The sequence below is a fragment of the Lepidothrix coronata genome, unplaced genomic scaffold (assembly GCF_001604755.1).
Source record: "Lepidothrix coronata isolate B3197 unplaced genomic scaffold, Lepidothrix_coronata-1.0 Scaffold119, whole genome shotgun sequence".
NCBI classification, from domain to species: domain Eukaryota; kingdom Metazoa; phylum Chordata; class Aves; order Passeriformes; family Pipridae; genus Lepidothrix; species Lepidothrix coronata.
Genome location: NW_016690299.1, coordinates 2,801,063 through 2,815,996, shown reverse-complemented (window position 1 = coordinate 2,815,996; position 14,934 = coordinate 2,801,063). Strand labels below are relative to the sequence as shown.

At 47.7% G+C, this 14,934-nt stretch overlaps 1 protein-coding gene across 1 annotated transcript in view; it reads right to left on the bottom strand.

The window, feature by feature from the left end:
* FERMT2 (fermitin family member 2) overlaps window positions 1-14,934 on the bottom strand; it is a 50,160-nt gene that overhangs the window by 13,161 nt on the left and 22,065 nt on the right. The window contains exons 3-5 of the mRNA XM_017825444.1: window positions 4,723-4,857; window positions 404-629; window positions 113-301 (exon numbers count right to left, since the gene is read on the bottom strand). Coding sequence (XP_017680933.1) covers window positions 113-301; window positions 404-629; window positions 4,723-4,857 — 550 coding nt within the window. The remainder of the gene's footprint in view (window positions 1-112; window positions 302-403; window positions 630-4,722; window positions 4,858-14,934) is intronic.

Here is a 14,934-nt window from a genome sequence, read left to right as displayed (position 1 = left end):
TAAACATTAGGAAGCTGATATACAGGGAGCACAGATCCTGTGTTTGATTCCTGCACGACCCATTTTCTAACTCCATTCAAATTTTCATGGGTTTTTTTTGGGGAAGGTTTACCAACACAAAAGCACGTTAAGAGATCCAGGCATCCTTTGCTCCAAGCCTTTGCCTGCAAGATGCAAGTGAAACAAGTAGCTCTGTACCTTTGGATTCAGGTCAAAAAAGCTGTAGTACTTGAACCGCAGTAGCAAAGCCTCGTTTTCTTTCACCTCCTGCTCCATCAGGGATCGGGACGAATCCAGCCACCTGTGAATTGCCAACACGGGATAACACACACAAAACGCTCCGGCGACGCAATTTAAAATCAGCACAAAAAAACCCCCCCAAATCCTCGACTCCTCCACTCACCCTTGGTTGATTTTGGCTTTATCGAGCAGCGTCTGGGGCTTGTACATTTTTGCTAAGGACTCTGGGGAGGTGACGGGCTGGCTCACGGCCAGGATTCCCGGATTGCCTTCCGACAGGGCGCTGTCACCGAACCAGGCGGAGGTGGGTGACAGGGGGCTGCCGTCGTGGGCGTCGTAGGTCGGCGTCATCGTTTTGCTATACAGTCCTGGGCTTGAATAGATATTTCCTACCAGCAAGGGGAATAAAAGCCGGGAGTTAGCTTTGGGACAAGCCCTGCCTTGCTCCCAACCCAGCCAACGGATGAAAAAAAACCTTCCCTTTTTCCACCATTATCTTTCCACAATGGGAAAACACTGCGCTGCTTGTTCTCCCACGGAAAGCCATCCCTCTCCTCTCCTCTCTCTCTCTCGGCTCTTCTCCAAGAGCAAAACTGATGGAAAACTCATTCCATCCCACGCGGTGGGAAAAGACACAGGTCTCCCATGCCGGGAAAATCCTGCCCCCTGAATCTCTGTGGCACCTGGGACATGAGTGGCCCCCGACTTACCGGTATTACCTGTTGCTTAAAGATTTTGGAAGTCAAAGGTTTTAGAGGAGCAGGAAAATAAACTAAGGGTGCAGCCAAAGAGACCAGAGGCAGAGGGTAAAAGTCCTACTGAGGTGGAGCTCACCTTTGACGGGGCCGATGTAAAGAATATCGGTGCCTATGGAGAGGGAAAAGAAAGGAGGGAAGTGAGAAGGCGAGAGAAAGTCACCCGGAGAGCAGGAAAGGACAGAAGCCAAAAATGGGCATTTTTAGAAGGAGGCAGAACAGCACAGGTGAGGTTGAACCACCCCAATGGAGTGTTGGCAGCGGCGCTGGTGGACTCGGCAGCAAAGCAACCCGAGTGACTTCACGTTACTTTACTCATGTTACAAGAACAGCTGGGCACGGGAACGCGGCATTTCCCGGATGGAAAAGCTTGCTGGGATGGCCACACACATTTGGTATTAATGTGCTGAGCGGGTGGTGCGACGTGGTGCAAAACTGATCCCAAAGCACACGTTACTCACAGGCCTTTCAAAGCTCTGCGGCTCGTACGGATTCACAGCATTCGAAAAACCCGCCCAAACCTTTTGAAATGAGTCTTTTTGAAGAGAAACAAGCAAATCACAGCTTGGTATCTCACACCCCAAAATAGCTGAGAGCTGAACAGAGAGCTGCCTCATCCCTGGAAGCGTTCCAGACCAGGCTGGATGGGGCTTGGAGCAACCTGGTCTAGTGGAAGGTGTCCCTGCCCATGGCAGGGAGTGGAACTGGATGGGCTTGATATCCCTTCCAACCTAAACCACTCTATGAAACAGCCCCTATTCATCTCACAAGAACACTGACTTTTATGTTAATATAAAATCCAGATTTTCAAAAGAAGGGAGGATCAATCACCATGTCCTAATGCCAGGAATTCCGCTGCATACGTACACCAGGCAATGAGCTCACTCAGCAGCATCTGCTGGACATAAATCTGCCCACCAGGACCTGGAAGGTCCGACAACAAACTGGATTTTTGGGAAAGGGCCGTGTCCTTTTCAAATCACCCTCCCTCCCAGAGCACTGCTGAGGGTGTTGAAGGCAGTGACAGGGTTGAGATGCCACAAACGAGGTCATTTGTGTCACCTCCTGCTGCTCTGAACCGCCACCTCGGGCCATGCTCCACCTCCTCCTCACTCCAAACCATCCCTCCTCCCTCGTTGCACAAGGAATGGCACACAGCTGAGCTAGACTGGAAAATTCCAAGACCAAACCAATAAAAAAACCTTTCCAAACCCTCATTTTTCATGACGGGTATCTCAAGGAGCGGGAGGAACTGTTTGAATCAGCAGCATCATGCCCATGACTGCCAACTTTCTGGCTAGGAAACACCAAATAATATAGAAATGGGATTCCAAACTGCCTGACGGGACGGAAAATAAAAGTGAAAACCACCAAATAAAACAAAACCATCAGGATGCTTTTAATGCCCCTCCTAGTTTTGCTGGCATCCCGGTTTGGATGGGACCAGTGAGCACTGTGGGTACCTCCATCAAGACAGATCCAGGCATGAGCAAAAAAAGCAGCAGAAATGATGAAGGGATGCAGATACCGCCCTTCAGGCTTCACACTTGCAAGGAGAAGGCCAGGGATGATTTGCCAGGCACTCAGACCAGGTACTTACACGATGGGAGTTGGACTCGATGATCCTTATGGTCCCTTCCAACTTGAGATATCCTATGATTCTATGGTTATAAAAGCAGCAGAAAGGTGCTCTCCCCATGGGCTGTTACAACACTGGAGCAGAGCAGTCCAACAAGAACCAGCAATAAACCACCAACACCATCCGTCAACCACATCCCGAAGGATGCTCCTGCCTCCTCCCCATCCATCCTTGCAGTGTCTCAGTCTCAGCCTTCACGTGGCTCAAGCACACAGGGCTGAGCATCAACTGGACCAGCAAAAGAGAAATCCCACTTCTTGCCTCAAATTGGGCAGGTTTTTCCACAGATATCCCCCCACATTCCTCTGACTGAGTGTTCGCTCCATCAGAGCAAAGCTTCCCCTCCACTGTTCTCCTCATCAACTTCTCCAAACACCTGAAACATCTCAAAAGAAGCTTCCCTTAAAAAATCTGCCCTAGGCCAGGCAATGTCATGGAAAGTTCCAGGAGAAATAGCTACAAATTTGGCTAATTTATATAAACAAGTGAAAACAGGTCTTCTAATGGAAAGTGTTGGGCAACACGGCCTGTGGGAGTGTTGGCAGCCCTGCTGACTGGGGTTTAAATGGTTTCACTGCCAGGTTTGGGATGCTCAGTGACAAAACACACCCAGTACATCCCCACACACTAAAACCAGCACATCCTGAATTATTAACTTGTTTTTCAGAAGCATTCAGCACATGGACTGGCGTTGGAACAACGCTAGGAACAGTTTATTCAGATTAAAACCACGACTTTTATCTAATGGCACCTGAGCGCGCAGGAATTCAACCTGCTGCAAGTGATTTCATTCACAGGGAAAGCAAAACCAGCAAAGTGACTCACTGAAAGAGCAATAAATAATTAAAATAAAACCCTCTCTTCTGCCTACATTTCCCCCAAAGCAGGCCAAGTATTTCCTATTAATCCAACAGAGATGCTCTCTCTCTGTGAACACTGGCTTTTGGAAAGGCTTCGTACAGACTTTCAGGATGAAAAAGCCAAATGGAAATGAAAATTGGCTGGAGCCTTGCCCAATATCTCTGAGCCAGGAGTGGGAGAGGGACTAGTCCAGAAGCATTTTTAAGTAACTGAGAGGAGAAAGTGCAGGATCAGAGCAAAACAGGGATTATTCTTCCCTTGCCAAGATCCGTGCTGATGGTTTAATGCGGAGATCGTGGTGCAAAAACCTTTCTGCCTGCAAGCCCAGCGCCACCACTGGCATTAACCACACTTCATGACCTTCCCTTCAGTTAATTTAATACCAATTAATACAAGTTTACTGAATTCCAAGGTATTTTTTTAAATCAAAGCTGCCCTGCTACCCTCAGATTGCGAGATTTAAACCCAAGAGCTTTGGCAGCCAGACACGTCTCGCCCGCCCGGCAGCGCCACTGACTCCGCAAGTCCATTTGGGATAAAGTGCTCCCACTTGGCCAAAATGATGGTTTAAACTCCTGCCATTTGCCTTCAAACACCAGACTTCCAGCAGCCACAGAACAGAGCTGAAAAACCCTCTGCTTGCAAACACCTGCATCAATTTGCTGCCCGGGGTAAGAGATGTTACTCCATCAAGGATATTCCTCCATCAGGGATGTTATTCCAATCAGGGACGTTACTCCACCAGCAATTCTCTTCCCAGTGCTGCTCTGGTTCTGGAATTCAGACTGGCAAACTACCACACAGCAATAAAAGGGGTTTCTTTTAGCATTAAAATCCACAGCTACACACAACATAAGGCAACGCTAATGCAATTAATAAAACATTGCTCTTGCTGGGTTATAAATCGGGAGTAGGACAGTGGTACAGCCTAAAACACACCTGGAATTTGACATTAGGAACGATTTTCCTTAAGAAAACCTCTCGGTAAAATGATCTGAGTGTTAAAGTGGCCACACTCGTGTTCTGGTTTATTTTATGAAGCCTGGTGTTGTTCTGCTCCCCGAAATGCGTGACAGCTCCAGACATGCATCCGTGACCGAGTGCGGCAGCCCTGCAGGACTTGTGCCATTTATTTGGGGTCTGCTTCTTGCACAGACCTCAAGGAATTAAATCAGACTGATATTGCAGTGCCATTCTTCCCCCCTCCCATTTTTTTTCCTGGCTCACCAGACCCCGGCGTGATCAGAGGACCCTCCAGCTCGAAGGCGTCGTCTTCGCACTGATCATCCAACTTCTTCTTTTTTTTCTTTGATGGATCTCTGGGTTTCCTCAAAAGGGAGAGTTCTTCTGGATGCCTGATGTCTGGGGAGAAAATGGACCACTTTTATAACAGCAGGAGTGAAAAAAAAGGGAAAAAAAGGTGGAAAAAAAGGAGGACAAAAAGAATATCCTTCCATTAGGAACAACATCCAGCAATGTTCAGTATCTCCCTTGGCTGATTTTCCTGCTTTGCAAGGGTTAAAAATCAAGTTGAGAGCTTTTTTCCCTGCAAGCCTATAGGAAACAAGCACTGTCCTTGGCTGGTAAGGTAACACAACATTTGGATAAGATGTGGAATTTCCCAGGTACAGACACTCAAATGTAAATATAAGCACTGGTAGAGGCTGTGGCAGAGCCTGGTACCACTTCCACCCGTTAAATATAAATAATAGAAACACAAATAATATAAAAATATGAATATCAATAATATATAAATACAATGCATAATAATATAGAAGTATAATAATACATAATAATATATAAATAATAAAAATAAATAGAAGTAGAAATACAAATAGATACAGAAACTGAAATGGAAATCAGCATGTAGGTAACAGGCCAGGTCCTCCCCCTCCCACAGGAGCAACCCAAGAGTTAAGCAATTTATTTACACAGTTACAGGCTGGACCTTAAAGCCTGTATTTAAGGCATCCAATTTTTAAAGAGATTTTGACCAAAGGGTTTCCTTTTCACAGCAAATCTGTCCCATTTCCCTGCCCAAGACCAGCCTGAATAATTCAAAAACCGTTTAAAATGAGGAGCATCTCAGTGTGTTTGTGTTTTAAGCCATGGGGAGCAATGAAAAAGAGGATTTTAGGGTCATTTCCCACTAAGGCTGTACTTTGGGTCTGCTGCAGTCGCTTCCAAGGGGGAAGGAGCTCCCTGGGAAAGCAAAGTCCACTGTCCATTGTACCAAGGAAACCACCGAGGGACTGGAGCAGGGCCAGGGGTCCCTCACTGGCACTGAGAAAACCAGGATGGGGGAAAACCCTCTGTCTGCTCCAAACTGGGCTCGGTCGATTTGTGGGAACTGACCTGGAAAAGCATTGACCTGGGCATGGAGCCATCCCACTGCAATGGGGAAAGGCTGCAAAAAGGGTGGAGAGTTCTGAAATACAGCTTGGATTGAGAAAAGAAAGGATGAGAGAGCTGGGGGTGTTCAGCCTGGAGGAGAGAAGGCTCCAGGGAGACCTGAGAGCCCCTTCCAGTGCCTAAAGGGGCTCCAGGAGAGCTGGAGAGGAACTTTGGACAAAGGCCCTGGAGGGACAGGACAAGGGGGAATGGCTTCCCACTGCCAGAGGGCAGGGTTAGATGGGATATTGGGAAGGAATTCTTCCCTGTGAGGGTGGGGAGGCCCTGGCACAGGTTTTCCAGAGAAGCTGTGGCTGCCCCTGGATCCCTGGAAGTGCTCAAGACCAGGTTGGATGGGTCTTGGAGCAATGTGGTCTAGTGGGACGTGTCCCTGCCCATGGCAGGAGGTGGAATGAGATGGGCTTTAAGGTCCCTTCCAACCCAAACCAGTCTGGAATTCTATGACGAGTCTATGGAAAGGAGATTACGGCACATGCCTGAGCCTGGAAGGAGTTTTGGAATCTCCTCTGCAGGTGGCTGTCCATGTTCAAGCCCCTGTGTTGTTTCTCGCTCTGGTTTTTGCACATATCCCCCCAAAATTCTCAGCTGTGTGGAGACATGCCAAGCTTTGCCTTTGGATGGAAAGCAGCCCCTCATTCCATCCCTGCTGCAAAAGACGGGCAGGAGCCAGAGGAGCAGGAGCTGGCTGCAGCCAGGCTGTATTTTCCCACCCTGAGGAATGCTGAAGGAGACAATAAGTCATTATCCTAACGAGGGGCAGTTACAGGGCTCAGATCTCACCACGTGCTGGCAGCAGTGGGAGTTCCCTGTGCACTCCCAGGCGCGGGATTATAATTAAAACTGGAATTTGGTCGCCAGCACGTGACCCGAGCAGGACACACCCCCATGGCAGATGTGGCTGTGCTGGCTCATGCTTGCCCACACCAACATCCTTCTTTACTAAAAACAGGCTGGAAAATATCCAGCTGTGAACTTGCCCCATCCAGGTGACTTCCAGGGATGGATCCCACTGGCCCTGGTGTTCCTGAATCCAGAGGTTGGGCACATCTCTATTTAACCACCTTTTATGCTGCAGGTCTCCCATCACAAACCATCATCTGGCACAGCTTTAACTTAAGCTTTATTTTTATTTATACATCTAGAGATGCTTACTAAGATTTTTATTTATTTTTATATAAGCTTTATTTAATTTAAGCTTTTTTTTTTTATTTATGTATTTTTATATATTTATTTCAATCATGTAAGAGAATCCCAGAATGGTTTGGGTTGGAAGGGACCTTAAAGCTCACCTCATTCCACTCCCTGCCATGGGCAGGGACACCTTCCACTGGATCAGGTTGCTCCAAGCCCCATCCAACCTGGCCTTGTGAGCAATTCCAGGCCAAAAATATGTTGATTTATCTCTATATGCAGATAATATAATAATAAAGATAAATACGTAGATTTATCTCTTTATCTCTATAATATACAGAGATTAAAAATCTATACAAAGATTTAAAAAATATAGATTAAAATATATTTTATATATATAATATATATACAATATTATATATATATGTTTTATACATATAAATATCTCTATATATACTATAGTCAGATTTTTATATATATATTTATATTTTATTTTACATACCAAATTTATTGTATTATTTATGTTTGTTTTTATATTTATTCGTATAATATTTATCTATTTTATTTCTTTTTACAGATAAGCTTTATTTAATTTCAGCTTTAATTTAACACCGATTTATTATTACTACATACACATCACCCCACTAAACCCCATCCCTGCACCCACCAGTTTCACTGCCCAACTTTTTGACCATTTCTAGCAATAAATACCTAGAGCATGAATCCAGCCAGCTCCACGCATTCCCATTTATCCCAGCCAGCTTACCTCATGGAGGAAGAATCTGCTGGGACAACCGGGGTCACGCGCGGGGGACAACAGGCAGCAGAGCCTAAAACGAGGAGTTCCCCTGGTATTTTGGAGCAAGGTTTAGACTCTGATGTTTATTTATGGCGCATTAGCAACTGATGGAGCCTCTCAGCTGGAACCACTCAGGGAGGCCGGGAGAAGGGCTCCGGGCCAAGCCCGGCTCCTGGAAGCAATCTCTTGGAGTCGACCCAAGGCTTGACCATCTGATATCAAAAGAGACTTTTTATAGTCCCTCAGTTGTTCCTGACGCTGTCAAGAGGGTTACAAGGATACAGGCAGCTGCTTCCAAACAGCACACGGCGGCAGGGCATGGCAGAGGCAGCACATCCTTGTGATGCCGGAGCATCCCTGCAGCTCAGCACGGCTCCCTGGGATAAGCCGCGAATTCCTCCCCAACAGCGTTCTGTGGGATGTACCACGGACTCCAAGACTTTACAACCTCACTGAAGCCAGCTGAAGGAGTGGCTTTAAACTGAAGGTTTGGATGGGATATTGGGAATGAATTCTTGGCTGTGAGGGTGGTGAGGCCCTGGCACAGGTTGCCCAGAGAAGCTGTGGCTGCCCCTGGATCCCTGGAAGTGTCCAAGGCCAGGCTGGATGGGGCTTGGAGCAACCTGGGCTAGTGGAAGGTGTCCCTACCCATGGCAGGGGTGTTGGAACTGGATGATCTCTAATATCCCTTCCAACCCAAACCATTCTAGGGTTCTGTGAGGAAAAATTAAAGATAAAGCTTGTTGTGCTAAAAACAAGAGAGCAGCGAAGCATCAAGAGCAACACTGATTTTATTTCCCACCCCAGATTATGATCCACAAGTGTACAAACAGTCTTAAATAGAGTTGGGCTTAGAAAACATGGTGTTTGACTTCTGCAGCTGAAGTAGAGTCTATCCTAGGGTGGATGATGGGGCTTCTGTTAACTAAATATTGGACAAGGAACTGCTCCAGAGCCCGAAATCCATGTTTTCTGGCCATGAAAGCAAGAGTAAGATCTTTAGAGTGTTCAAGTGGTGCAAAAAAATTCAAATCCTTTATACAGGTTTGGGATTTTATGGGTTTTTACTAAGTGCCACTGAACCTGGAGGAGCCCATTTGCTGGAGTTGTTCACTTGGAGGTAAAACATCTCCCCAGGGTTTGACTCCGGCCTCAAATTCCCACACCAAACCCTCTGTTACCCGCTTCATCCACATTTTCCAGCTGAAGCCAGGCTGCCAAAGGTCACTTTGAAGGAAAAAGGGGTCAGTGAGATGTGGGTGGGCCAGCAGAAGGGACCTGCTGAACACAGCTAATGTGTTGACTCTTCAATTGACGCGTTGGTAGGGGCTGTGTTTGCTTTCCAAGAGGTTCCTTGTCTGTACACAGGGGACAGATGGCACTGGTAAGGTCTCCTAGAATTGACTGTAAACGAGCCTTTTAGCATTTTATTTCTATTTATTGTGTAAGCATGTAGAAACCCAGCTCTCCAGCCTCTCACTGAATGTCCCTGGCACTGCTGGTGGCAACCACCAGCAGAAACCATCCACAACATGATCCACACAGAGGGGAGAGCACCAGTCAGAAACTGCTCCAAAACCATTTTTCAGCTGGATCTGAGCAGGAACTCTCTGCATTATGGCATCTCCTGCCCACGTTGGACCAGCTGCAGCTGTGGCTGAGCCCTAACATTGCTGCAGATCCATGTCCGTGTCCCTCATCAAATTTAGGGGATTTGTTGCCCAGAGAAGCTGTGGCTGCCCAATCCTGGAAGTGTCCAAGGCCAGGTTGGACAGGGTTTGGAGCAACCTGGGCTAGTGGAAGGTGTCCCTGTGCATGGCAGGGGGTGGAATGAGATGGGCTTTAAGGTCCCTTCCAACCCAAACCATTGCAGAATTCTGTGGAAAGGTCATGCCTGAGCCTGGAAGGAAGAGTTTCAGAGCCTGAAATATGACTGTGAAGGAGACTTTCAATCTCCAAGAGAACTTTTTCCAACTCTTGAATGAAGCCATTTTACAGCCTGTGTTGCCTCTGGCTGAAGGGAAACCCCTTCCCTGTGTAATCCCTCATTTCTCATCCAGTCCCTGCACAGCCTGTCCGGCCCAGTTGTTTCCATTTATCTCCCACCCAGAGACGAACAGCAGAGCTGGGATTAAACCTTCCTTCTTCACAGAGAACCATCTGCACCCAAAAAAATGACTCAAAAAAAAAAAAAAAATCTGCCTCACAGGGTGCAAAATTCCCAATTTATCCTCTTTTGCACTAACTCCACCAAATAAATCTTGCAGCTGCTGCATCTTTAACCCCCAAGGTGTGTTGTGATGGAAATCCCAGAATGGTTTGTGTTGGAAGGCACCTTAAAGACCATCCAGTCCCACCCCCTGCCATGTGAAGGGACACCTTCCACTATCCCAGGTTGCTCCCAAGCCCTGTCCAATTTAGCCTTGGACACTTCCAGGGATCCAGGGGCAGCCACAGCTTCTCTGGGCACTGGAAAGCAGTGGTGGGAAGAGATGGGAGCAAAATCCATGTGTCTCAGGGTGGAAGAAAGGGTGATTTTACTTCTTGTCCTAATCCAAGATGCAGAGTCCCCAGAACCCACCAGTCAGCTCAGCAAGGGGTCAGGGGATCCACAGTGATGATTTCCGTGCTCCAAGGGATGGGCTCTCCCTCCCACAAGGAATTAAGATTCATGGATTTCTTGCATCACCCACCTATGGGAGACGACGTCATTGACCGGAATGGGCTGAGTATGTACCAACTTCCCCAAATATTAAAATTATGGGAAATCACGCTAATTTCAACATTCAGCTCTGACACATAAGGAAAATAATGTGATATATAAAGAATATTTTGATATAGAAGGAGAATTAACGTACCAAAGAAGTTTTCAGCAGCCGATTTCCCACCCCACTTCCAGCTCCCTTAAAGGCCAGAGGGTTGGTTCAACCGGTTAGCCCTTGAACCATAAAAACTCCCTTATTCTACTTGTAGCACAGACAGCATTTAGGGGAAATCCTCTCTTTAATGCTGATCCAGCCACCCTCCGCCAGGAAATGTGTTTTGAAGTGGGATATCTCTGGGAAGTGGGATATCTCTGCACTGGATCAATGCTGCCTTGAACCAATGACTCACAAAAATTACAGCCCTTGTGCATCACTATGATGAGCCTTAGAAAAACGAGACCTCAAACTCAATTTTTCTTCCACTTCAGACTTAAAAACAACAACAAAAAAGTATTTTTCTTTGGAAGGAGTGAATCCTGTGGGTCGTTTTTCACAGTGTAAGTTTACAGAATTAAGTATCCGACTTATCTTCAACATAAATTCACTCGAGATAAAGTTTTGCAAAACAGACCAGAGGGGGAAAAAAGAAACATAAAAAAAAAAAAAAGACTTGCATAACTTCTGAAGTGCCTGGAGATAAGGCTGTGGTTGTACTGGACTCTGGGCAGGATCTGATGGAGCAGGTCCTCACCCTCCAGCACAGTTTACCGGGTTTGTACATTCAGAACATTTTATTATGGGTTCTTCAGATGCCCAGGAATTTAAATATTTATTTGGGCAAAAGCCAAGCTCTCCACTTGCTGACACGGCCCTGCAGCTTTGTCAGGACATCCCACAAAGCCTCCTGAGATACTCAGTGAGCTCTACGGGCGCAGGATCAACTTGGGCTTCCCCTGGCAGGGGCTTTGCTGGAGCCTTCCCAAATTCTGGGGGTAAAATCCAAGCGCCTGTTGACTTATTGATTTGCTGAGGAAGCAACGATCTGCAAAACCACCCAAAAACGGGGTCAGCGGGGTTTGTAGTGGTGTGAATGTCCATGTGAGTGGTACCCAGAGACATAGGAGGAAGAGGAAGAGGAGGAGGCAGCAGTGATGGAGCCAAGCATTACTGCCAGGCCAGTAAAAAGGGCCATTGGAGACACAGAGTCAACAAACACTGAATTTCTGGATTTTTTTTCCATAAGTGGGACGAAATCCCCAGACTCCCGTCATCCAGATGCCTCTCAGAGCACAGGCAGCACTAACCACAAGCCTTGGCCCTGAAGTGGCTGAACTTCAGCGAAAGTCAAATTAAACTCAATTAAATTAAGCCTCACAAACCAGAGAAAAACAATCCACTTACGCCCTCTGCATCGGCCCATAAAGAGCAATCCCAATAATTCCAAGGAAGGCAGTAGCATTGGGTTTGCCAGCATCTCCTAATGTCTTCAGGATGAAAGTCTATTTAAAGGGTCTCTGTCAACAGCAGAGTAAGGATGAAAAAATTCACTGACTCACACAGTGACACAACCTGATGCTGCTCGACAGGCAGAACATGACCGGGGTGGAGAGAGGGGGGAGAATGGAGGGGTTTTTTTTTTCCATTTCGGACACTTTGTAATTAAATCTCCTTATTTCCCTGACACCAGTTTCTGGGGTTGGTCTGGATCCTACACGACAGCTGAACACGGGCAGGCAATAAAAGGGGAAGACGCCGCCGTTGGCAGCGGAACACTTGGGCCTCGCAGTTAAAGGGCTGAGTACATTGCAATCTGGCCAGCTCTCGAAATGGTAAGATTTCCTTCCACACCCATCCCCTGGACATATTTAGAAATCGCTGTGCTGCTGCCAAACCTCTCTGCTCGTGGCGGGGAAAGGCAGCAAACCCTTCCCTGGTGTTTCGGCGCGTCCGTCTGCACGCGAACGCCACCCCCCCCCACCAAGCATCTTCGTGAGGCTGCTGAGCATCCACTGACTGTACCCTGAGATCACAGGATTATTTAGGTTGGAAAAGATCTCCAAGACCATCAAGTCCAACCTGTGACCAATCACCACCTTGTCACCCAGACCAGAGCACTGAGTGCCACGTCCAGTCGCTACTTAAACACCCCGAAGGATGGGGACTCCACCACCACCCTGAGCAGCCCATTCCAGTGTTTAACAACTCTTTCTGTGAAGAAATTCCTCCTGAATGCTGGTGTTGCTCCCCAAATCCACCTGCCCTGCCCCAAGCTGCTCATGTGCATCTACCAGGACTCCATTTTGGCTCAATGATTTTAGGAGAAACACTACTTTATTTATCAGCGGGGTGTGAAGGAAGAAAAGAAGGTTTAAGACGTTTATAATGGAAAAGCACAGGGTGGGATTCTTGGGGTTGTCCTGTGCTGGGCCAGAAGCTGGACTCAATCCTTGTGGTTTCCTTCCAATCAGGATATTATATGATTCTATGAACTCCAGACAGCTTTGCTCCTGGAAAGCAACCATGCAGGGGACGCGGCTCAAGCCCTGGGAACGCTGCACATCTCTGACTACCAAAGGGTTTCAGTTTTGCGGAAAAAAAAAAAAAAAACAACAACCAACAACCCCAAAAATCAACAAACAGTGGCTTTTTATAGAAGTCTTTTTGGCAAGAGAGGGCGTGGAAATGTTACAAATACTTCAGGAGTCACAGGACGTTCTGTCCTGGAGCACAGACCATTTAGAAAGGGAAAAAAAAGGTAGGGTCACATTTGGCATCGGGACTGCGGGACGGTGTCTCCTTGCCTGGGCTGGGCTTGCATCCCACCACTCCCAAATGCCACTGTCACCTCGGCTCGGGTTGCATTTGGTGGCTGGAGGCTGAAGAAAGGAAGGCTGGCTGTCACCTTCCCATCACTCACAGAGTCTCGGGAACCTCCTTATTTTGGGGCTGGAGAGGCGATGGGAAGCAGCTCATCACCCTCACAGGACTCTCTGCATCCCATCCCTCCTCACTCCACAAGCTCCCTGAGATGGGACCACCCTTACCCCACGTAAGAGGATTCCCAATTTTCCAGCATTCCTCAGCCCCTGGGAGCTGGGGATCAGATTAAGATGGGATGTGGGCACGGAAGCTGCCACTGCTCGGCACAGGATGCTCCCCAGACTTGGTTTTCCAAAACAGGTGACTAATTCACACGGAGCTCTTCGAGGATTAGGAGGCAGGAGCTGGGTGTGATGCTCTAAGAGGCTCTGGGGAAAAAAAAGGGCCTGAAGGGAATTTCTCAGCCTTACACAGCCTCAGGGTGGGTAAGGGAGGGAATAGTCATGAATTTTGGAGCGTTTCCTCCCAGAGCTGCCTCCTCCCAGCTCCGGCACTGAGTCCTCCTCCCTGCGCTCCCAGCTCCCATCAGCATCATCTGGAATGATCCCTGCTTCCCTGCTCAGGCTGGAGGGCAGTGTAGGTCCCAAATCTTCACAGCCAGAGGAAGAGGAGAAAGATGTGAGCTTTTATGCTGTCACAGCATGTCCCCTCACCCTGCGGATCCAACATATGTCGTTTCCCCAGGAGAAGGAGCATCGCCAGGGCAGGAAACGCCAAGGCATGGGAAAAAACTTTCACACTTGCTGTTTGCTTTTCCTCTCCCACGTGCCCACACTGCAGCAGCAGAGCCTGCCTGGAGTCCCTCAGTGCTCCCAGGACACATGGAAAAAAATACAGGCAGCAGTAGGAGAAAGGGGATGATGGAAAGAAGCAGCTTAAGGGCATGAGCAAGGTCTACTGGGCTGGAACCAAACAAAGCCATCACAGAATCATAGAGTCATGGAATGGTTTGGGTTGGAAGGGACCTTAAAGACCACCTCATTCCTGCCATGAGCAGGGACACCTTCCACTATCCTGGGTTGCTCCAAGCCCTTTCCAATCTGGCCTTGAACACTTCCAGGGATGGGGCAGTCAGAGCTTCTCTGGGCAACCTGTGCCAGAGTCTCACCACCCTCACATGGAAGAATTTTTTCCTCACCATGGAGGAAAAGGGGATTTTTCCATTTGTGGTTATGTGAGATGATGGGTTAGCAGGAGCTCTGCAATGGAGCCATATCTCCTACCTCCCCAAATCCCACTTTCCAGTGAGGATATTCCCACTCACACCAATTAAGTGTCGAGTGCAGCCCCATCAAATCCCACTTGGATATTTGATTTCTGGGTAGAAATATCTCCTCACTGGGATGATGACAGGAGGGAGGGACACAGGACACAGGAGCATCCCATCCCAACCTCCGTGTCCTGCTGCCAGCTGGGCAGGAAGCACAGATCCCTGCTGCTCTAAAAAAAAAAAAAAAAAAAAAAAAAAAAAAGGGAAGTTTTACTTTCTCTTTCTCTGGTCTTTAATTGCAG